The 24,363-nt window shown below is 38.0% G+C and overlaps 1 protein-coding gene across 1 annotated transcript in view; it reads left to right on the top strand.

Annotated features, from left to right (window-relative positions):
- Positions 1-24,363, top strand: part of LOC124789587 (arf-GAP with coiled-coil, ANK repeat and PH domain-containing protein 3) — a 137,792-nt gene that overhangs the window by 102,767 nt on the left and 10,662 nt on the right. Inside the window, exons 12-15 of the mRNA XM_047256996.1 lie at positions 2,361-2,833; positions 6,877-7,040; positions 10,371-10,470; positions 16,475-16,595. Of these exons, the coding sequence (XP_047112952.1) occupies positions 2,361-2,833; positions 6,877-7,040; positions 10,371-10,470; positions 16,475-16,595 (858 nt within the window). The remainder of the gene's footprint in view (positions 1-2,360; positions 2,834-6,876; positions 7,041-10,370; positions 10,471-16,474; positions 16,596-24,363) is intronic.

Below are 24,363 nucleotides of genomic sequence, written 5' to 3'. Positions count from 1 at the left end.
ATAGTTTGCTAATGATGCTGTCATTTACCATCTTGTAAAGTCATCATATGACCAAAACGAATTGCAAAATGATTTAGATAAGATATCTGTAAAGTGGCAACTGGCCCTGACTAGAGGAAAGTGTGAAGTTATTCACATGAGTACTAAAAGAAATCTGCTAAATTTCGATTACGCGATAAGTTACTCAGATCTTAAGGCTGTAAATTCAACTAAATACTTAGGGATCACAATTACAAATAACCTAAATTGGAACAATCACATAGATAATGTTGTGGGTAGAGCAAACCAAAGATTGCAATTCATTGGCAGAAATACTTAGAGGGTGCAACAGGTCTTGCTTACACCATACTTGTCCACCCTATTCTGGAATACTGCTGTGTGGTGTGGAATCCACATCAGGTGGGACTGATCGAAGACATCGAAAAAGTTCATTGGCAGAAATACTTAGAGGGTGCAACAGGTCTTGCTTACACCATACTTGTCCACCCTATTCTGGAATACTGCTGTGTGGTGTGGAATCCACATCAGGTGGGACTGATCGAAGACATCGAAAAAGTTCAAAGAAGGATGGCTCATTTGTACTATCGCAAAATACTGGAGATAGTGACGAGACATGATAAGTGAATTGGAATGGCAATCATTAAAACAAAGGCATTTTTCATTGCAACTGGATTCTCTCATGAAATTTCAATCACCAGTTTTCTCCTCCAGTTGTGAAAACATTCTGTTGGCACCCACCTACGTAGGAAGAAATGATCATCACGATAAAATAAGAGAAATCGATGCTCACACAGAAAAATGTAAGTGCTCATTTTTCCTGCGCGCCGTCCAAGAGTGGAGTGGTAGAGAGGCAGCTTGAAGGTGGTTCATTGAACCCTCTGCCAGGCACTTTATTGTGAGTAGCAGAGTAATCATGTAGATGTAGTCCAATGAATAAGTTGAGGATTATCATATGAGTTTCTGCTGCTTTTTAGGAATTTTCCTTTTTATTAAATTATTCGTTTATCAGTTTGGATTTATTGACTTACATTTTGAATAAACTGCATTCCATCTCCAACCATCTAGAGTTAGTTTTCTGTGTGGTCTCTAAATCATTGAAGGGAGACCTGTATTGTCATCAAAGCTGTTACATCTAACATGGGATAGTCCAAAGAATAGCTCTGGAGATTGATTGTGAATGACATTAATGACTGGTGACCAAATAGATTTTCATACTTGTTTCGTCAGCTGCAGGCAGAAATATGAAGATGCATTAGCCCAAATTTACATGTTATTTGCACATGAATAAGGAAAAAAAATCATTTTCCTTAAACAATGAAACAGCTCTGCAGGTGTAAACTCAACAAAACATAAGTATCACTGATGGCTGACTTACTTCTCTTCCCATGAAGGATATGATAATTGAAATGTACCCACAGGTCAAGGATTTGAAAGAAATAATTTACTCCTTTATGAACAAAATGCTTTACCTTCAATATGTGTTTTATGGCTTTTGGGCTAGAGACTTTTTAGGTCTTATCGGAGTTGGCTTTCCACAGTTGAGAGCAGGAACATAGTAGGAACAAGTGGGATGTTGAGTAATTTGGTTGTGTACCACTTTAGGAATGTTGAGAAGGTTTAATACTGATACTATGTGTGATGGATGTTTCCCATTTCAGAAAATGAGGAGAGACAGATGAAGTCTTGCTTGTGTTGTTCCACTCACGGTTAGGGAGGATGCTCTAGTTGGGAATGTTGCCCAGTTTTTCCAGTGTCAGACGGGGATTGTCAGTGGAGTTTTTAATATAAAGGCAGGTAAATTTTAATCCTGCCAGTGTGTTTTCTGAGTAGTTTGAGCATAATAAGAGTAAATTGAAAATGTATAAATAACTTGCAATCATCATAAGAGTCCACGATCATTATCACTAGTCAGTATAATTGTCCATCTTGATTGCTGTTCGTAGTTTCACTTTTAAATTTTTTTTACATATGAATAGCCATCAAGATGGACAGTCATATTATATGAGATCAGACTACAGTATCAAATAGTTCAAAAAGAAGAGAAACTTCAGAGCTAAAACTTGTTCATTAAATTTTGAAATTAAGAACGGACAACTAAAAGGCTTAGAAATATGAAATAATACAGAAATAATTGTCCTTCCTTATGCCACCCTCCATACCATTTCTTGTGTGGTTTCATAGAGCACTTGTGTAAGAGTCTTCTCATTTTGCCTGTACCACATTGCATTGCTCTGAGATATACACAGTTTTATTTTTTAACTCTTTTTGTTGTGCATGTTTCTTGAAGCAAATTGTACAATTCAGTCTGTGCAACAAATTTGAAATTACATCTCTTCCATTTTTTTTTTTTCCTTACCTAGCAACATTCGCGAAGCATGGATCAAGCGGAAGTATGTAGAACGACAGTTTGTGAAGCAACTTTCTGTACCTGAAGGCAATCTAGGGGATCATCGTGCTTCCCGCTCTATTACATTTTCTGGACGCAAGTGGAGCGTTCGAAAGCTTAGGCGAAGGCCTCGAAGCCGGGATAGTCGCAGCAAGAAAGATTTACTCGGCTGTGAAACAGTATCAGACAGTGGAGAGCCCACCTCACAAACAGGCATAGAAGTAACATCAATATCAGAAGAGATCACCAATGACCCAGAATGTGTTCATGTTACTGATTCTCTACCAGAAGAACAAAATCCTTCATTATCGTCATCTGATGCAAACACACCAGTAAGTGCAGAGGTGCTTGCATTTGGCAAAAGCTTGGAAAAGCAGACACTCGATGGTTCCATTGAACTGAGCAGTGATCAAGATTCTACTGGGGGAGAAGAAGATGAATTTATTGGTAAATGTTGAAAATGTTTCTTAAATTATTTTTAGTAGACATTCAGCTAGGTTTAGATTCAGTGTACTATTAATTGTCTGTTGCTTTATTGGAACTTTATTATTAAAGTGAACATGCCACACTGGTGACCGTGCAACTTTCATGCTATGCACAAAATCTGAAATACCGTGCTGTCAGTATCATGATTCTACACAAGTAATGATACATTAAAAAAAAAAAAAAAAAACAAATAGTTTAATACTAAATCAAACATGGTATCAAAGCAGTTTCACTCCCATCACCATATAAACATTGTTGAACATAGCTAAATTGTGTTGCTAGCTGCTTTGGATTTCACGTTTGGCACATTACAATAAAACATTTCTTCCTTTGTTAAAAAAAAAAAAAAAACAGCTACTTCACATCGGTGTATTGAACTTCCTGTGAGATACAGTGTGTGTGTGTGTGTGTGTGTGTGTAAATAAATATTAAGAGTAGTATAGGTAAACAGCTCATTACTTAGATGACATATTGAGACATTCTTAGGTGCATAAGAAAGATGGAGAACATTCCCCACATTTCCGAGCTTTCAGGCAAATTATACTTCAGAGGTACCAACACACACACACACACACACACACACACACACACACACACACACACACACACACACACACACAGGCATGCATGTGTGCGCGCACGAACACCCCCCCCCCCCCCCCCCCCCCCGCCCCAAAAACACACACACACACACACACACACACACACACACACACACACACAAACACACACACACCTACACTGTTATGACTGACTACATTATCTCAAATGACTAAATTATGCTGGCATTATAACTTGGCTGTATTGAGGTATTGTATTGGGTGGAGTGGCCGAGAGGGAGAAAGGGTGCAGGGGCTTGGAAAGAGAGTTGGAGGGAAGAGATGGCAAGTGTAACGAGTATGCATTTGGCATCAGTGCATTCATTTTGGTATAGGCATGTGGAGTTACATATGGCATGCAGTGACCTGGAGGAGTGGATTGGTAGGGATAGAAAATCAGAAGAGGGAGGCTACCAAGAGTAGAAGTGGTGCGCAAGAGGTAGTGAGGGTAGTGGGGTGGGTTGGGTTGGGTTGGGTTGTGTTAAGTGTGGGCAGGGATTAGCAGTGATTGAGACTGGGTACATTTTGTCATCAAAGGACTGTTCCCATCTACATATCTCAGAGGAGGTGGTATTGGGGTTGGGTGGAGGACAACCCAGATGGCACAGGTTGTGAAGCAGCCATTGAAATTGAACATGATATGGTCAACAGCATTTTGTGACACTTGATGGTCAGCATTTTGTCATAATGCTGAAACACAGTGACTTAGGTTATGTCCAAAAGGACAGAATCATTGGCTTTTGGGTTGAGTGTGGAAGCATTTCTGAAATGGCAAAGTTTGTAAACTGTTCACATGTCACTGTGGTTAAAGTATACAGTGCATGGCAAAATGGTGCTGAGGCAATTGTGATGCAGTATAGGCCATAGGTGACAGTTGTCAAAAATGGCTGCAGAGATGTGTACAGGCGAATAGGCATGCAGCTCGTCACCAACTGACCATCCAGGTGAACCAAAGGGCGACCAACAGTGTCTCCTCAACAAACATTCAGTGAACGTTGCTGCATATGTGCCTCCACAGCAGGTACCTGGTTCATGCACCCATACTGATGCTTTCATTGGTGACAAAGGCTGGAATGTGCACGACAGTAATGCAACTGGATCTCCACTGAGTGGTAACAGGTAGCCGTTGCAGATAAATCATGTTTTATGCTCCATCAGGAAGTTGGCTGTCGGCATCTGCGGCCCTGCAACAATTGTCGGAAGGATCCAGGCCGCAGGAGGGAGTGTTATGGTCTGAGGAATGTTTTTACAGCATTCCTGGGTCATTTTGTCATTCTGAAAGACAAAATGGATCAACAGAAGTATGCATTTATCCTTGGGCCATGTCCACCCGTACATGCAGTTTGTGTTTTCCTTGGCACAATGGCATCTACATGCAAGACAATGCAACGTGTCACACAGTTTGCAGTGTACATGCATGGCCCAAAGAGCACCAGAACAATTTTACCATATTTTTCTGGCCACCAAACTCCCCTATTTAAAACCAATTGAGAATCTGTGGGACCACCTCAGTTGGGTTGTTTGTGCCATGGATTCTCAGTTCAGAAATGTATTACAGCTGCCCACAGCACTGGAATGTGCATGGCTCCACATGCCTGTTGGTACCTTCCAGAAGCTTATTGACTCTGTTCCTACATGTCTATATTGCAAAAGGTGCTCACATTAATGTGAGTGGACTGTGTATAAATATAAAAACTATCAAATATGGCACTTTAGCTTCACAAACATATAATAAACGTGGCACTTGCTTGATTTGATTCCATCACCCTGTCACAGCACAGAACATTGAGAATGTCTGTTTCGGTATTTAATAAATATTATTTTTACTATCATGTGAATGAAGTTTGTGATGACAGCCTGATTTCATGCACAGTCCAAGGTCTAGATTAGAGTCAAAGGTAATAATTTGGTTAGTGAAGCCAGTTGAGGTGATTCCATATGAAACTAGTGGACTATCTTATGTACATCTTTTGTTCCATGATTTAAATTCTTCCCTGCATCATCTGTGATAACTGTGATGTAGCCATATGTCACATAATCTGTGCTGTGATTTTTTGAATGAAGCAAACTGAGAGAAACCATCTTGATTTACGTGTTTGCAAAACAAAAGTGTCGTATTGGGTGGTTTTTCATATTTATGATTGCGTATTATGAAAATACTCAGTTTCATTCACATTAATGATCTCTCAAAAATGGCACATTTGTGGTACAAACTGTTGTGCACAACTGTCATGACTAAAACTGTTACTGGAATTAGGTTTAATGGTAGAAGGACTATTTTTACTGGCTATCACATTTGGAACCATGTTCTGTATTGGGAAAATGAACTGTCATTCTAGATGGCAGGCAGACCTGAAAAGTAGATCAAAATCCAGTTTCAGAATTCAGTAACCATCAGTTACCCACATTAGTACATTGGTGCCTCCAGATTTATGACATTTTTACACAGCAATGGAGAAAATACCAAATATCATGACATTTCATAAAAACTGGCAATTTTACATTATTGTTTACACAAAATTTTGCTGTGTCTAAAAGGGTTGAAGTTTTAGGTAAATTGGAAAAATAATGAAATAAGATCCAAATTCATGGGGGTAAGAATGAATTTTTTTTATGTATTTTGTCAACAGAAAGAGAAATGTTGGATATTATGGAAGAAATTAATGCAAAACCACCTCTTAGTAATTTAAAAATAGACTTAATGTGTAGGAAAGCCACTGAAGAAGTGGGCATTTGGAAAAACTCTCGTCATAGCCAGAATATGCTATTCAGTAGAGTCATCTGTAGAGAAGTGTTTCATGATCAGATAGGAACCTGTATATACGTGAAAACACTTTCATCAGCTAGATAATCTTTCTTTCCTACTTTGTTCTAAATAATTGTTCTATCCTTGGGCTTGGGCGTGGGGAGTCTGTCAATGTTTTAAACTTGTACAACAAATAAAACTGCATGTGATTTATCAAGCATCCCATGTTACTGTTTATGTGAGATACAGTTTAATGATTTAATCACTTGCGACAACTATACCTTTATTGTGAAGCTAAAATTATTTGAAGCGAATATTCTGGACACATTGTCAGTCTTCATCCCAACAGCTTGTAGAGAAATAAGAAGAGCTTAATTAAAAAGTAAAGAAGTAAGAAATATGATGGAGGAAATTTATCATTTTGTTTTGTTACTTAAGGGTTTTTTTTTTCCATGAGGGTTTGGGTTCCCCCTTGAGAAGGTGAATAGTCTCCCCAATCTCCACTTTTCACTATCAGCATAACTTATGTTTACATTTACTTTTTATTGAACTCTTGAAATCTCTCTCCTCTCTTTTCTTTACTGTTTTTGTGCATACATGTGTGTGTGTGCGCGCGCGCCCTACTTGATGGGAGTAACATCCACTTATGTAACATGCAGGTGAGGAAGACATTTCAAAACTGGATCCTAATCGCTTGCTGTACAAGGCTGCAGCAGCTCATAACTTGCCTGTGATGCTGAAAGCACTTGCTTTGGGAGCAGATAAACAGTGGATGAATGAAGAGGATCACAATCGTACACCTTTACATCAAGCAATCTTTAGTGTAAGTACACGATATAGTTTTATCATCATCACAGAAGACTTAATGACAGTAGTTTCTGTAACTTATTTTCGTTTCTCTGGAACCTAATTTTTTGGCGGTTGTGCTCCATAAAACAGCAAACATGAAGTCAGCTATGAGCAAGAAGTCTGCCAGTAAAATAGGTGTGAAGAAATTTTGTGAACACTAAAAGATTATCTGCTCTTGAAGCACAATAATTGGGTCATTAATTGATTTAGCACTGTCGTTAATTGCCTCTCGTATTAATTCAGATCAACAGTGAACCTTGGTCATTCGATTTGGTTGTCTGGACTAAGACCAAAATTGATCTCCGGTCAGCAATGGTTTAAAATTGACTCTTAGTGAAGAAAACATAGGATTTGCATACTGTGTTGCACAGTGGGCCTTTCAAGTGTGTTATAGTGTACAGCAAGTGGTGGCTGCCGTTTTCCACTCATTCTTGCTGTTATATTTATGTTCGTATTGCTGATATCAAAACTGGACATCGTCTGCACACAGTCTTATATTTACATATATAGTATTAACAGAAATGGCTCTCCATTTTTTTGTAGTAAGTGTTAAATGACCAAAGCAATTACACACAGGAGGTTCCACAGAACAAGTTTTGCCATTTCGGAAGTCACTGTATGATGAGAAAACAGTTGAGGTGTGGAGTGGTTACAGGGTATTGTGGAAGTTGATATGGCAACAGAAAACTACTTTAGCAGTTATAGGCAGAGTGATGTGCTTTTTTCAGAACATTACTTTACAAAAATTACACAAAGTGTGACACATACACAATGTTTTTTGATGTAATTCATCTAGTATAGGAGTGGCTTAGGGAAGTGGAAAAAAATCTTTGTATGTTTGTGATTTTCTTGATATAGAAACAGTTTGGATTAGGTATGTCTCTAGTTTCAGGTGTATGGTTTGAGGCATGGCCTGAGGCATTTAGAAACTTTCAAGCTGATCCAAACTGTCTTTTATTCTTTCCCATCAGAGAAGTATTGCTTTAGTGAATTTATAGCAATGAAAATTCTTATTTTTTAAAATATATGGTAATGGGATTTTAGACTGTATTGCAACTGGATAAGTAAAAATCTACTCACCAAACAGCAGCAGAAGAACGTGCACATATAGAGTTTAATGAAATTTGCAAGCTTTCAGAGCCAGTGGCTTGTCATTGTGGCAGAAGGGTTGAAGGGGAAGAAAGAAGGATAAAGAAAAAGAACTGCCGAAGTTAGGAAATTAGGAGTGTTTGACCTCTGATCCAGGCTTTGACTTTACAAAACTGTCTCAATTTCTTAAACCTTACCAGTCCAATTTCTTCATCCCTCATATTTCTTTTTCAACCTCCCACCAGAAGAAGGGGCCATAGGCTCTGAAAGCTTGCAAATTTTCTTAACCTTGGTATTTGTTCTCCTGCTGCCACTTGATGGGCAGATTTTGTATCTATACAGTTACAGTAGAGCTACATGCAGTGACCGTGGCAGTTCATCTTGGGACACTGCATGCCATTCAAATATTACAATTATACAACTAATTAAAGCATATTTTTGTGACTAATAATGAAAGCATCCCTTTGGAAAAGAAGAACTGAATGTTATTACAATCAGTGATGTGATCAAACTTCACACCAGAATGCTATTAGAGAAGATTGAAAATGTGACACCAACAACACAATACTTAGAGTATACAGAAACCATTAACCCAGAAAGATGACACCATGTGAGAGCTCCATGTTCAGTCATTGAGGACACCATATAGGCAACACAGTGAAACCAACACCTGAACAGGGAAATAAGGCTGTAGCCCGAATACACTACTAAAGTTGACAAATGTTAAAATTATCATAACTCATCACAGAAGAAGACCAGCCTTCAAAGAAAGCAGCACTTCTGAACAACTTAAACAAAATATCTCTGAAAAAGGGGTAGAAACCACTGGGTCCACGGAACTCATCATTTATAGTGCATCTGGTTGCAGCACTCACAGTCAACTCTGAGTTTATGTGCAGCAACCAGCTGCACCATAAATGATAACTTCCTTGGGCCTTGTGGTTTCTGTTCCTTTTATTAGAGATGTGATGATGATGCCAATTGAAAGCAGGATCACCATATGTTGCATATGGGCTTGAAAAAGATGGATTGTATCACCGAAACTAAAACACACAGCTGATGGTGGTACTGTTGCTACACAAGACATTACTAGAGTCTTCTGTTTTGAAATGAATAGTGTGTTTATGATTCACTAGTAACTAAGGCATTTTGAAGACACTTCAAAGATAGTGAGCAGTGTTAGGTGTCTAAGAAAGTCTTAGGATGCTTGCGATAATTTTGTAGGAATGACAGTGGTTACAGTTTGCATCAAAGGTATATCACATTTGAGGGAAGTTGAGACTTTGAGCAGCAAATTGGAATTTCCAGTCAGCTATAAGTAAAGGAAACAGGTCACTCAGTAAAGCATTTAGATTGAATTTAGGTTGGTGAACATAAATCCTATTAATAGTGTGGACAATTTGGGGAAATTGAGTGGTTCTCTTTAAAGAGAAACTGGCGCTATATTATTGCTGGTTCTTCTGACATTGGTTAGCCTTACTACTCGAAGCAGGAGCAGTGGTTAGTAGAGCTTTTTGGGTAGCCAGGGTGGGACTAGATAACAATTCATGCGGAATGTAGGGTACAGGAGAGTAACAAGTAATGCCACTGTTCTTGTTCCCATTCATTAGGTTAGATAACACTTTTAAGACTGTTTGACATGTTACTGAAATGTGTAATTTATTTGATAAGTGGTACCACCGACAGAATATGAATATCAAAAAACAAAATTTTGAACGAGGTCAAATGTTAGCTCAAAATAACAAATTACTAAGAAATATACGGGTTAAGTTTCAGCTGATGGAGGGCAAATAACCATTCTGCTTGAAAATGTGGAAGGTACTGCTGGAGCAGAAAATAGCATCCACAATCAATATCAGGCCATTGTGTGTGTGTGTGTGTGGGGGGGGGGGGGGGGGGGGCGGGCAGTGATGCCAGGTCATGGGCAGCTTCTCATCTGTGCAAGATCCTGTCACTATTTTATCAGTCGGTCTTCTTTCACTTGGCTTTAGGTTGTCAGCTTTTCTGTCACTTACAATTTCTTGGGAATTTTAAGAAGCATTTATTGCCTTGTTCTTTCAAACAACTGTAGTTATCTCATGCTTCCAACTAGTCACCACCTTTTTGTGACTGCATGCGTGTATCCATGTAAGTGTACATGAATGTGCCTGTGTCAATCAACCAGTTTGCTAACATCTTGTGAATATAATGATATATTTTTTTCTCTTATTTCCAGGGATCAGTAATGGCCTGTGAATTTTTACTGCTTAACGGTGCCAAAATAAACTCTCAGGACAGTGAAGGAAAAACACCATTACATCTTGCAACTGAATTGGGTAAGTACCACAATTACAAATACTAAAGCCTTCAGTTATCCAAGTCACTTGATTATTTTAAGTATTCCTGCTGTGCCTAGTCTTATAATCAAATGTGATAGTACAATGTGACAATGTTCGTTATAAAAAGGTGTCACAAATTGTGAGTAAGCTCTTCAGTACTTTGATCTTTGTCACTTTTTGGGATACATATCTTTGTTTTGTTCAGAATCATAAGTACAATGGCACATTTTTTTTATTTGTGCTGTGTCAGATGATTCTTCTGAATACAGTGTCTGAAGCACAGAAGAAAGTAACATAGTTTAGAGTTCTGAATATAATAGAGGGAAACATTCCACGTGGGAAAAATATATATAAAAACAAAGATGATGAGACTTACCAAACAAAAGCGCTGGCAGGTCGATAGACACACAAACATACACACAAAATTCAAGCTTTCGCAACAAACAGTTGCTTCATCAGGAAAAAGGGAAGGAGAGGGAAAGACAAAAGGATGTGGGTTTTAAGGGAGAGGGTAAGGAATCATTCCAATCCCGGGAGCGGAAAGACTTACCTTGGGGGGGGGGGGAAAAAGGACAGGTATACACTCTCTCGCGCGCGCGCGCGCGCGCACGCACATCCATCCGCACATACACAGACACAAGCAGATTACCCTCTCCCTTCAAATTGTAAGAAAATAAACTTTGTGTTGAGGCTATTTAATTGAAATATGAGGAAAAACTGGTGATCATCTTCTTGGAAATCCTTACTGTACTTGCTGTGAGATTTGTAATATTGTGTAACTAGATTAAAACCAGAATAAGGAACCAAAGTTGGTTTTGGTTGCTGAGATAACTTATCATATGCACTGCATTCTTCAGTATTGTTTATTGTTAATCACCCAAAGCGGAAGACGTGCTTTCTTTTTATTTGACAGTTTTCATTATTTTGAATGGGATAAACTGATGCTACAGTGTTTATCTTTGCCACGATAGTGTAGAAGGTATTACAAAACTGCCAGAGTGAAAAATTTGTACGTTTTGTGCATTTATTTACATATATGATGTGACTTTCAGTATTGTGTTTGTGAGAGATCACTTGGGAAAGATAGATCTGCATCAAAATTCTTGATTCAAATATTTTACTGTTCTTGTCATTTTGCCCTTGTTCTTCATTAATCATGTCAAGGCTTGTGTGTGTCAAAAAAATTGTGTATACTCAGAAGTTTGCAAGTGTGATCCAAACTTCATAATACATCATCAGTTATAAGCGACATTTGTGCTTCTAAAAATTTTAGCAGCACTGTCTTCATTCAGATAGTTATTCTTCCATAGTTTTAGCATGTATTTAAGTGATTAAAGATAAATTTTGGAAGCTTATGAGTGTTGCGAGTAACATATTTCATAATACATAAACTGTTGTGACCAAAGTGAGGTGATGCAATGGTTAGCACACTTGGCTCCTGTTTGGGAGGATGACAGTTCCAACCCACATACGGCTGTCCTAATTGAGGTTTTCCATGATTTCCTTAAATGACTTCAGGCAAATGGCAGGATGATTCCTTTGAAAGTTCATGGCAGGTTTCCTTTCTATTGCGGTATATGTACAGACTTGACTTGGATTTTCCACTTCTTCGAGTCATTGACCTTCTGTTTGAAGTCAGTGTCTGAAAGCTTACAAATATGATGTCAAAAGAACTGTAAAGCAGGGGTCTGCATCTGGCATTTATGCTCTCTCGAATTACTGAGTGCCTGTAGTTCTGTGGAATGTGAATCACAAGATGTCAGCGTAATCACTTTGCACGCTGGGAGCAACTGCATTTGATTTTCCTCAAGCTTGTTTGAGGAGCTCTTGCTCAGATGGCTTGATAATCCATTCTGGGAAAGGGGGAAATCAGCAGCTTCTCCAATTTTCAAGCTGTAAATAGACTGGTAGTTATATAAGGCTAGGCCACATTGTTTTATGGACTTATTTTTTCATCAAAAGCTTTACTCCTAATTTTCATGTTATATGATTGTTGTAGTTCCATAACATTTCTCAATAAGTTTTGAAGGAAGTAAGCACTTAAAAAATCTTATTTATCCACACTTGGTAGCGTGAAAACTCAGCTTCTTAATAAACCTATTACTTTTTCATGTTTCAGTACAGTCATTGTGAAATGACGCTATTTGTCCAGCATGTGCATTTGCATTAATAAAGGTGATAGTATGCAGCTTATCAATCACTATGTTTAAGACCATAGATTACTGCAAGTGAAATATAGCTAAAAGTACAAAAAAGTTTTTGAAATGGTAATGATACTGATTTCTGTAGTCTTTCACAAGTAAATGAAAGCTTTTAAGTGGCATCAATACTGCGAGTGCTAGCTGATGGAGTTTGTGTGGATTCAGCGTAGTGTCAAATACTTCCAGAGAAAAAACGAATTACAAGTGATCAGTGCAGCCCTAGTACTAGATCCTTCTGCGATTTTAATCATCCATTTTTAGAAAATACCATATAAATTTTTCCCTCAGCAATGACAAATTACACTAGAGAATCATCTTCTGTGGTCTTACCATTGGCCACACTTTGTGTCATACGAGCAATTCATTTTTGTCTATTTCTTTTGACATTTCAAAATAAATCTGCACAAGCTCTTCCTAACTCTCCCATCATAAATGAGTGTTGTAGGCCAGTCCTTGTCGATAACTGGCAACCCATTCGACGTAGTTCGCCACATGAGAAGCTCCTAAAATTTCTCTTCTATATGAAGTACATAAGGCACTATTTCCTTTTCCAGTTCTGCACCTAATACAAATTTTTCTCCAATTTTCTGTGAAATTTTTTGAAGAAGAAATTTCCACCTTCCTTAATACTTAAAATGTCGATTGTGGCACGTTAAATACTTCAGCAGACTTCAATGTCTATGTATTTATTTGTTTATTTTTTTTTTTTCTGACTGCATGAATTGTCTAGGTCAAATTTGTTTTACTACTTCCTTTTTCATTGTGGGATATATTTTGAGTTTCTCAGGTGTCTACAATGACAATGGCACAGGTTAGTCATATTGACAAGTATCTGGCTATATCCCAAATTTAGGCCACTATTAATATGTAATTTCAGGTTATTTAAAAATAGCTGTAAATAAAGATATTTTAAAAACTAAGATTACCCTTAACCCGACTTAATGGAGAAAAGACTATTTGTAAACACAGAAACTATATGAAAAAAATAATGAATGGTACCTGCAAAAAATTTTAAGATGATTGAAACTAAGATTATATTGCCTATAGTTGAATGCAACAATGAACTGGAGGGGCCATTTTACATAGCAGCTGACATGGTCTGCGAGACTTTTAACTGTTTCCAAATTTTCTGTGTTGCCTAAAGTATTAGGCTTAACCATTAGGAATATAAGTGTACAGCTTAACTAAATTGATATGATTATAATTCCATCAGCTGGTGGGAATGTATCAGAAGCAACACCTGTCTGCAGACACAGGACTGCTAGGATGTCAACACCATCAGAGCAACAAGCCCACCAGGCCAGGCGGCCTGTGCTCTCCCCAGGGGGCACCTTGTTCAACCACTTCTTTTCCCTTCTGAGTGTTAATATTCAAGCAAGTCTTTCCTGAGCACGACATGCTCAAGCGAATACAAATGAGCAAAATCCCCAATATGCAGACCTATGCTCTTAAAGAAGTTGGCTGCTGTGCTGTAAAATAATGTTCTGAAAATATTGTTCCATCCTGTTTTCCCTTCAGAAACTGGAGTATATGGGTTACATTTGTTGTAGAATTCATTTTTTTATTTATTTTATTTTTATAACAAGCTTTGGTTAGTGAATATAACCTTAACAAAACAAAAAGTTAAACATACGAACTAGCTTCAGAGAATAAGTAAATTTTACCCCAGATTTTGTCTTTCGTTATGACATAAATCAGTTTCTTCTGTGTTTTTTTCTTTTTTTTTTAATTTTTTAAAGTGAAATTCTAATCCATATAGCAAACAGGTACTGAAATTAGAGTAGAATCAGCGAAGCCCATTTAAACTTGAGAAACACATTGCCTCATCCATAGTGCAACCATACTGTGAGTGCTGTTTTTAGGTATGGGATGAGCTAGTTGCTGTTCTTAAACAGCTGGAATTTGCACTGACTGGTGTAAGTGATTGGAACCTGCTACAAATGAGGTGTCTTGGGTGAACTAAAAAGAGTCATGTTAAGAGCTAAGAAATGTACCATCTTCTCCCATGGATGCTGACACCCCTTCAGGAAATACACAAGCTGTTTCTGGGCTATCCAATGCCAAATGGTCTAATTTTGGAAAAAGTTCTGGCATTGAGGATCAGGGATTTTGATAAAATTTTGTATGAGCATTCACCCATGTGCCAATTGAACATTGGCAAAATAGGGAAAGTTTTACTTTTGCCAATGTAGTACTTGCAGAGATAGTCATTTGTGTGACCCCATAGTGCAGCTTTCACTAGAGCACACCTGAGTTTTTGACAACTTTGGGACATAATGTCTCTGGAAATATTTGGAAGAAAAAAAAAAATCTAGAGCGGTTTACATATGGATAATTTGAAGTGAAGTAGGCTGAAAAAATACACACTTGAAGAAAAGGAGAGGTTTAGTGTTTCATATCTCCCGAGTAATTGTAGGATAAATCTGAAAATTTGCACTTAATCATTACAGGGTCATAAACTGTAAAATTTCATTCTACTACTACTTTCCATTAGTTTACAAACTGATGGCAAAGTTGACAATTTGCGTAAAAATGCCAAACAGGGGTTTATATAACTCAGTTTTACAAAAAGTACTACACGGTCCGAGCTGCTGGAGATAGTGATCATGTGTGTGTGAGATGTGCTTGCTTGTGTGGTGCATGTTTTCTTTTCTGAAGCTGGCTTTGGCCAAAAGCTAAATGTGTTACAGTCTTGGTGTTGTTGGTGTTGTGCCTGTCTGCAGCTCAGTGTGTCATCTTCATGATGAGTACCAATCAATGTTGTTGGTGCTCATATTAAATATGGCATCTTTTTAATGTTCTAAAATTGCTTTGTGTCTCTGGGTAAGGTAATATCAAAAGTTCTGATGACAAAAAACTTGGAAAACTTCAATAAATGAAGTGTCTTTTGATGTGACTTGTCATGGCATATTTCAACCTGCTTTTCCGCTATAATAAGAGAACATGATAGTAAAATTATTGTCTAACAGTCGCAACAAGCTTTGTGTAAACTGCCTTTAAATATTACGCCTTGTCACATTGTGTAAACTTTGATGATGTAATAGCAGTCTGCCTGACCCTCTCATGTTGCAGAGACTTTTGGATACATATTTTTTATTTTGCAGTGCTACTGATGTGCTAGTTCAATTCCTATCTAAAATTTAGTATATTTTGTGTTCACATAAATTGCAGTTTATGTGGAACGTTAGTGTACTAATGAAAAATTGTATAAATATGTTACGGTCCATTGTGGTTTAATTACTGCTAGTTTCTTTTAAAATGAGAAACCAAGCACCCCCCTATACAGGCCCCGCCCTAATAGCCACTACAGGTGGTTTACCTTATGGTTATCTTTTTTCATTCGCCATTTTCTTTCATTCACCATTTTCTTTCTTTCCTCCATCTTTGCTTTGTCTGTGCTATTTTCCCTGGGGTGTTTCATCGGCTCATTACTAGTCCTTGGATTTGAAAGTAGGTTTTAACTGTGTGTTGCATCTGGATGTGTTATGGATGACTTTCACTTCCTTTTACTATATCCCATCTTTACTTTTATTCTTACAAAGACTTTTAAAAAATAACCTTCTTTTTTTTTAATGTAGTTGGATTTATTTGCGCGCATGCGCTTGTGTGTGTGTGTGTGTGTGTGTGTGTGTGTGTGAGAGAGAGAGAGAGAGAGAGAGAGAGAGAGAGAGATATCCAGTTATGTAATGTGCAGGTTTCAAAAGCTGTTAAGTAAACATCTCTTACATATTGTTGTTGATGTACTAGTTAACACTTTGTACTGGAGTGTTTCACATGTCTTCTGGTATTTTATTTTGCAGGACATACAGCACAAGTTTGCCTTTTATTGAAGCACCGTGCTGATCAGCATATTCCTGACAAAGAGGGTACTGAACCTCTTACTGTAGCAATAAGGGAGGCAAATGCAGATATAGTTACCTTGTAAGTAAACCCAATTTTTTAAGGTTGGAATTCTAAAGTTTGTCACTGAAACATCACTAATGAGTCATGCAAGGTGACAGGGCAAGGGAACTGTGTATGGGAGATGAAACTACTGATAGCTGAAGTGGATGTATTGTTGTGCTGTGTTATTTCAACTGTGTCTTAAACTCTGTATACATTGCTAAGTTAGTATGAATGAGAGACAAAAGTTACTTTGGTGAATATGCTATTTATGCATAAAATTGTGTTTACTGTGTTCTAGCACTTCCTTATGCCAACAATTTTCGTATTCCAGACAAACTTTATGAAAATCCATGTATGTAGCATTCCATAAGTTACTGATTGACTGTAAATATCTTAATGATCTCAACCATTAAATACAGGATTCAGTTTTAGGTGAACTGTGGATTCATGGTCAGTGTCTTCTATCACCATAAATTCAATAAATGCAACAAAAATTACTGTTGGTCAAAGCTGTGTAATAGTCTTCTTAGTTAAGTTCTTTCTTCAGTTTTTATTTCTGTAGTTTTTCATACTATTCTTGTCAGCTGTTTAAAGTCAAAAGTTGTCAGACTGGTAATCAAGTAGTTCTTAAATTATTCATTGTTAATTATTTTTCTGAAAATCAGAAAGTGAGTCTCACCAGTATGGAAAGGATAGATTGCTACCTGCCACGTAGAAGAGGTGTTGAGCTGCAAACAATGAAAAAAGATGCTAGATATATTCAGGCTATCAGACAAAACTGTTCTTCAGATGTAGAAAACTCACAAGCAAGCACACTTGGCCACTGTTGTCTCTGGGCACCAATGCCCGACTGTGGCTGCATATGAAGTAAGCAGTGATCTTATCTGGGATGGGTAGTGAGGGTACAGAAGAAGGGTGAGGTAGGGAGTGGGAAGGAGGGCAGGGAGCAGGGTAGAGGTGGGAAGAGAAGTTAGTGCTGCCTTTCTGCCTGCTATTGTGTGTGTGTGTGTGTGTGTGTGTGTGTGTGTGTGTGTGTGTGTGAGAGAGAGAGAGAGAGAGAGAGAGAGAGAGAGAGAGAGAGAGAGAGATCATGGTGGGGAAAAATAGAGTTCCTATGTGAAACATCATGAGGTTGCAATGGTGGGAAGGGGGTAGGGGTAGGGGAAGAAAATAGACAAATGAAAAGGACAATGCCAATGTGTTGTTGGGATAGAAGCCATAAGTGGTACTGGAATGGGAGTTGGGAGGAGGATAGGGAGGTGGAGAACAGGGATAAGTGAAGGTTAAGGTGGGGGAGGGCGGGGGGAGGCAGTTAAGAGACTGTATCTTGACCACAGTTTGGCAGTGATCATTCACATGACAGACAATGTGTTAGTTGTCTTGGTCACGTAGAATGCTGCACAGTGGTTGCTGATAAGTTGTTAGATCACATGGGTGCCTTCACTGGTAGCTGTACTTGTGATTGGGTAGGAGACAGCTGTAACAGGACTAGAGTAAAGGATGGTAGGAGAATATATGGGACAGATCTTGCATCTAGGCCTGCAGCAGGGATATGGGCCGAGAAGTAAGGGGTTGGGAGCAGGGATGGAGTATGGACAGACAAGGATATTGCATGGTTTGGGTGGACTGTAGAAGGTATGAGGAGGATATTTCTCATTTTAGAGCACTATGAGAAGTAGTCGAAACCCTGGTGAAGAATATGGTTCAGTTGTTCCAGTTCTGGATGGTACTCACAATAGGAAATACTCCTTTGTGGCTGGCAAGTGGGTATGTGGGGGCTGATAGATGAATGGGGAGACAAGGAACAAGAGGTCTGCTTTGGATAAGGTGTGTAGGGTAATTTCGGTCTGCGAAGGCCTCTGTGAGACTCTTGGCATATTTGGAGAGCAATTGCTTGTCACTACATTTGTGAAAATCGACGATGCCTAGGCTATAAGGAAGGGACCTCTTGGTGGTGAATGGGTAGCATCTGTCAAAGTGGAGGTATTGTTGTTGGTTGGTACATTTTATTTGAGCAGACATATTAATGAAGCCATCCTTGAGTGGATATCAGCAACTAAGAATATGGGTTTTGGTCTCAGGAGGACCAGCCGAAGTAATCGGGGGACAAGGTGTTGAGTTCTGGTGGAATATGGATAGGATGTCCTTAACCTCAGTTCTGATCTTGAAAATGTCATCAGTGACTTTAAACCAGACGATGGGTTTTGAACTCTGGGTGGTTAGGAAGTATTACTCTAGATAGCCCATGAATAGGTTAGCATAGGATGCCATGTGGATGTCCATTACTTTACCACAGATTTGTTTGTTGATGATTAGCCTCTCATTGCTTAGTACCACCAAGGACTGGAGCAACTGAATTACATCTTCTGCCAAGGTTTCAACTACTTCGCATAACCTTCTGAAATGAGAAATATGCTCCTTAACATCCTCCCCACCTCTCCCACAGTGGTACTCCACTGCCCACCCAACCTACACAATATGCTTGACTGTCCGTAATTCGCCCATGCTCCCGACTTCTTGGCTCGTCGCTTGTATCCCTGCAGTAGACCTAGATACAAGACCTATCCCATGCATCCGCCACTACCATCAGTCCTATTACAGGCATCTTCTATCGCATCATAGACAGAGCTACCCTTGAAAGCAGCCATGTAACTCACCAACTTAGCTGCAACCACTGTGCTGTGTTCTACGTGAGTGAGACAACTAACAAGCTCTCTGTTCACATGAATGGTTTCCACCAAACTATGACCAAGGGAGAGCTGAAGCACCTAGTTGAGGAGCATGCCCCCCCTCCCGAAATGATGTGCTTGACTTTAATGACACCAACACATATGTATAGTGGTGTAGTATCCCTTGTCTGTCTCACATCTTTCCTCTCTGTCGCCTCCCACTCCCCACCTCATCCGTCTTCTGTACCATCGCTACCTACCCCAGCAAAGACTGCTGCTTAGCTCAAATGCAGTCACAGTTGGGCGTTAGCACCCGTAGACGAAAGTGGCAAAGTGTGCATGTCAGGAGCTTGCTTATGAGTTTTTTAGCATTTGATGAAGGGCTTTGTCGGATAGTTGAATGTATCTAGCATTCTTTTTCATTGAACTTGCCAACAACTCAGTGCCTCCTCTGTGTGGTAAGTTGCAATCTATCCTTTCCATATTGTTGTTAGTCTATCCTGAATTTTCCATCATTTCATAGTATGTGTCTTGCTGTGTAGATTACATGCACAAGTTGAGTTAACAGTATTATTCTTATATTTCTTATTTTATGTTATTAACTCAAAATATTAGAGTTAAAACTAGTGACCCCTGCGACACTCTTACAGGGTCATCCATTTCTTCCATGCAAACTGCTGGTTCGTTTTCGATTGTGATGCTGTAGGACAGTTAGTTGGGGACAGTCTTTATACCCCATACCCATCCCCCCACCCCCCACCCCCAAGCAAATACATTTCGTAATGGTGTTAGTGACCATACCGTTGAATGCCCCACATTCATCCATCATCATTTCTTCATCATAATGCACAATTTTTTTATGTACTCCTATAATCTATCAGTTCTTTCTTTTGCACAAATAGGAGCTTTCCATGTGAACTTCATGCATTAACTCTCGTGGAAAGCTACATTTAATGTTTCTGTACCTACATTTAATGTTTCTGTACCTTTCTTGTTTTCTCAGTGTGCCTCTTTCGCACATTCTGGATTTGTTTCTTCGTAAGGTGTATTAATTTAATTTCAAAGCAATTTATATGTCTGATTTTTTTTTTGTTGTGTATTTTGCAATCTTGAATTTAGTATTAATTTGAAAGCTGTAATAGTTATTATTATTATTATTATTATTATTATTATTTTATTTTCTTAATTTATCTGATTTTCATCATTGTTAGCTATAAAAGTACTGGTCCATATTGCCTGTTGAACCTTTCTTTTGCAGGTCACTTCAGTAATCTGTACTAAGTGTAACTTTAGACTACTTGTTCCTTGCTTTTGATATTTTCCACTTTCCTTGCAGTAGATGTCTGTCATTCCACACACCAGCTGCTTGTGTTTGCCATTTTCCTCTTTTTCTTCTTCTAAACAGTCTCTGCTGAAATATCCATATTGGGTAATAATTTATTTTGTATATTTTTTTCTTTTGATTAATTAGCTCTCCTGATACAGTTGGAGAAGTCTGGTTTGGAGGATACACTTTTTGTACTGCATCCACATATTATTGATCTTTCATGAGCCATCTAAAAATGGAAGCAGTTTCACACTATAAGTGAAAGAGGTTACCCAAAATCTCTAACTACTTCTTCTCCATCACCTATGTATTGGTTAACATTTATAGTCATTCAGTATCCAGAGACAGAGCTAAACATCATAAGTGGTTAAGGTAGTGGACTTGTGTTCAAGAGAAGGGCAGTTCAAAAACCCTACCTATCCATCTATATTTACAGTTCCAGAATTTCTTTAAGTTATTTCATGTGGTTTTGCGATGGTTGTTTTTTCGCTCCAAGAAATGCCACAGCTGATTTCTTGGCCCATTTGTATTTTCTGTAATGACCATATCAGCAAGAGGCCATTAAATTAGTATTCTCTGGATCCTCGCTTGAAGGAAACCTAATGAAAATGTTGGTTTCCAATGGACACAGAGAGTAATACTCAGTGGAAAGATCAAACTGAGGATAAATGACAATTTAGTAAAAGCTATAGAATTTGTTAATACTTGTTATACCTAAAAGCATTTTAGAAAACAAGAGTTTGTGTTCAACTTTCAGAAATCCGTGTTTGTTCTAATCATGATATTTTTTGTGTGTAATTTTAAATGGCCCATTAGTATTTAGACTTCACAATTTGATCGTACAAATCGCTATTTGTGAATTTATCATGGAATGGTAGCACATTTTTTGAACATTGCTTGCAGGAAGCTCTGACAGGTAACCAAGAGAAAATTGATATGACTTGTGTGTTCTTTGTTTTATTATTGACCACGATAAGCCATTTCAAATTGCATGTGACTACACAATAACTGTTACATTGGCAGGATTGTAAACAAAGGCATATGGGTCCAGGAAACTATTAGCCTCACATGCTTTTTTTGCAGTGTGTTCAAGTGTATAAAAAATTACAAAAAATGCTTTTTAAGTTACACAAAATGTTCCTCCCAATAAATCCGCTATTGCTCAACTCGTCCTTCAATCTGCTAAACTCTTGACCTCCATCTTCACTAGTTTATCACCTACTCCTACACTATCCCTAGTCTTCCACCCATTACTTTAATTTTTTTATAACCTTAATACATGATTCTCACTATTATTTATTCTCATTCTCTTTGTTCTTTACACCCAATACTACTTGTATAATGGCATCTCATTGTTACATATGTAAGCAAGGTGAAAAAGTTCTTAAGCTGCAGGAACTTAGGTGAAGAAAATTGTGTTTTTTGTTGCATTATTGTATGGTGGACCATAGTGTAAGCAAAATGTCAACTATCTGCAAAGTAGTTTTGTTTATATGAATTTTTAAAGTAGTTGTGTTGTGATTGATTGATTCAAATGGATGAATTGGAATATTGTCATGAAATTTTTTAGTTTGTGTTGATTATTACCAGGACAAACAAAAATCAAGAAAAAAATACAATACTGCAGTTGCCAATTTGAGTGAATCATTCACAACACATCTACTATAATAATATCTATATACAAAACTGTTTGCAGATCAAGGTGACTTTTAACTTACGCCAATCTGTTCAAAGTTATTGCCTCTTCTGTGGCAGTTCAAGAACTTTTTTATCCAAAAGTGATATGGAGTCTGGGTTTTCGTGTTTAACATTTAGAAAATTGACAACTGAATTCAAATGTCATTGTACTTGCCTAGTAGGTAATCCACATGAATGATGTCTAAAAACATCAAGAAGATGCACACTGTAGTGTTCGATGATCAGCAGTCAAACATGTATGAAGTAGCTTGAAGAAGTAAAAGGATGGTACATAATGTATGAACCTCCAGTGGAGAAGTTATAGTTTCCCCTGATGGGTATTTAGCAAGTATACCTGAATAACACTTTAGAAACTGAATTTAATCAAAGCAGAAACTATAAAGTAAGTGCAATGACAAGGAAGGCGATTTGTTATAAAGCCTTTCACTGTCAGGCAGAGAACTTACCTCCTTACCTTCTTAAGCAGGCTGTATTTCATAAATGTATGTTCAGATGCATTATAATTGTTTTGTACATAGGCAGGACATTTCCACTAGCTTTGCATTTAAGACCTCTGGCACCTATGTTTTGAGATGTTCATATGTTACCAACATTTCTTAAAATTACAGTAGCAGGAAGAAAAAGTGTGTCCTTATCCATTATTTTCAAATACAGTACTACCACAGCCCAACATAAACACATCCATCTATGCATGTTTTGTTTTCCTTTTGCAAACGAAATCAAATCTTTTGTGTCATATGAAATGATTATTATATAACACTGAAGGTACTACAGGCTGCATTTACACTTCGCTGATACATTTTATGCTTTTTTATTTTTTAAGAACATCTATGGAAGTTATGTAACAAGCAGAATTATTTTTTTTTTTTCCTTTAACCGACAACAACCCTATTTCCTCAAATATATTTTATCAGAGTGGATGCGTGCATGAGAATGATGATTTGATTTTTTCAGCTAATCCAAATACTTTTTTCCCTGCTAAATTATTCCAGTTCTTTTCCAAACTGAAAAAGTTAGTGCTTTCTTGTTTGTCTGAGCTACCTCCATGTTGTGTATTTTTTTCTGAGTGCTGGAATTCTCCTATTATTATAATATTACTACAGCTGTAAAAACAGCAAATGAGCTCACTGTACAGGATTACATATTTTATTGCTAGACAGCCACTTCACAAGCGTTTAGAACTGTGTGATGTATCAGCAAGTAATTCATGCAGATCCCCAGTAAGGCAGCTTTTTTTAATTGGCCGATAGATATTTTATCAATGCCAAGGATTTATGAGTGTCCACTAAGATCTCTTATCACTGCTTCCAGTGTGTCAAGAACTACTGGAATGACTTTAACTGGCTTATGTCAGAGTTGCTGTAGTTCAATTTTGAAGTCCTTATATCAGGTAGGTTGTTAAAGTTCTCGTCAAGTCTGCAATCAAGTGTGATGGCAGTGTCAATGATCCACACTTTCTTTTTCTCCATAGCTATGATGCCTGGTGTATTTTGTTCCAGCAATTCATGTGTCAGAAGTCCCATAGTAAGCACATGTGGTGGCCTTTTTTTTCCCCCCACTACTTCTTCTTTGCTACCAACTGATGCTAATTTTTGGCATACGTTCCAGTGAATGATTTGTGGCACATCTTTGTGCCTTTGCTTGTAATCAGTCTGAGTTTTGTTTTTAATTTCTTTTTTCAACATATCTGGATATGATAAATTGTTATGTCAGCTTCTTCGCAGAGTCTATGCTTTGGATCTTCTACTGCGGCTCTGATGGTCTTAGTTCTGATGGCGTATTTCTGTGCAGCAAAAATCAGTCCTTCAGTTCCCCTCATTAGGATTCCATTGCTCAGGCAAGATAAGATCTATTATTGATCTATTTTGCCTTCAATTGTCTCCAAAAAACTGCCATGCAATGCTTCATTGTGCAGGCTCTCAATCTGGCATTAGTGTGCAGTAATCTGGTATTGTTTCTTGCTTTGCTATACCTTGAGAAGCTTTCCATTGGTGACTTCAGCCAGAACTGATTCTGAAAGCATCATCTACTGCCTGTTTCTCTGAGCAAGTACAGCTTGCCGGTGTCGCTGCAGGGGTAGAATGCATGGGGGTTTGTCATGAGTTTCCTT

This window comes from Schistocerca piceifrons, chromosome 3, assembly GCF_021461385.2.
Source record: "Schistocerca piceifrons isolate TAMUIC-IGC-003096 chromosome 3, iqSchPice1.1, whole genome shotgun sequence".
Taxonomy (NCBI): Eukaryota; Metazoa; Arthropoda; class Insecta; order Orthoptera; family Acrididae; genus Schistocerca; species Schistocerca piceifrons.
Note: the sequence above shows the minus strand (reverse complement) of the source record. Positions and strands in the feature narration are given on the sequence as shown.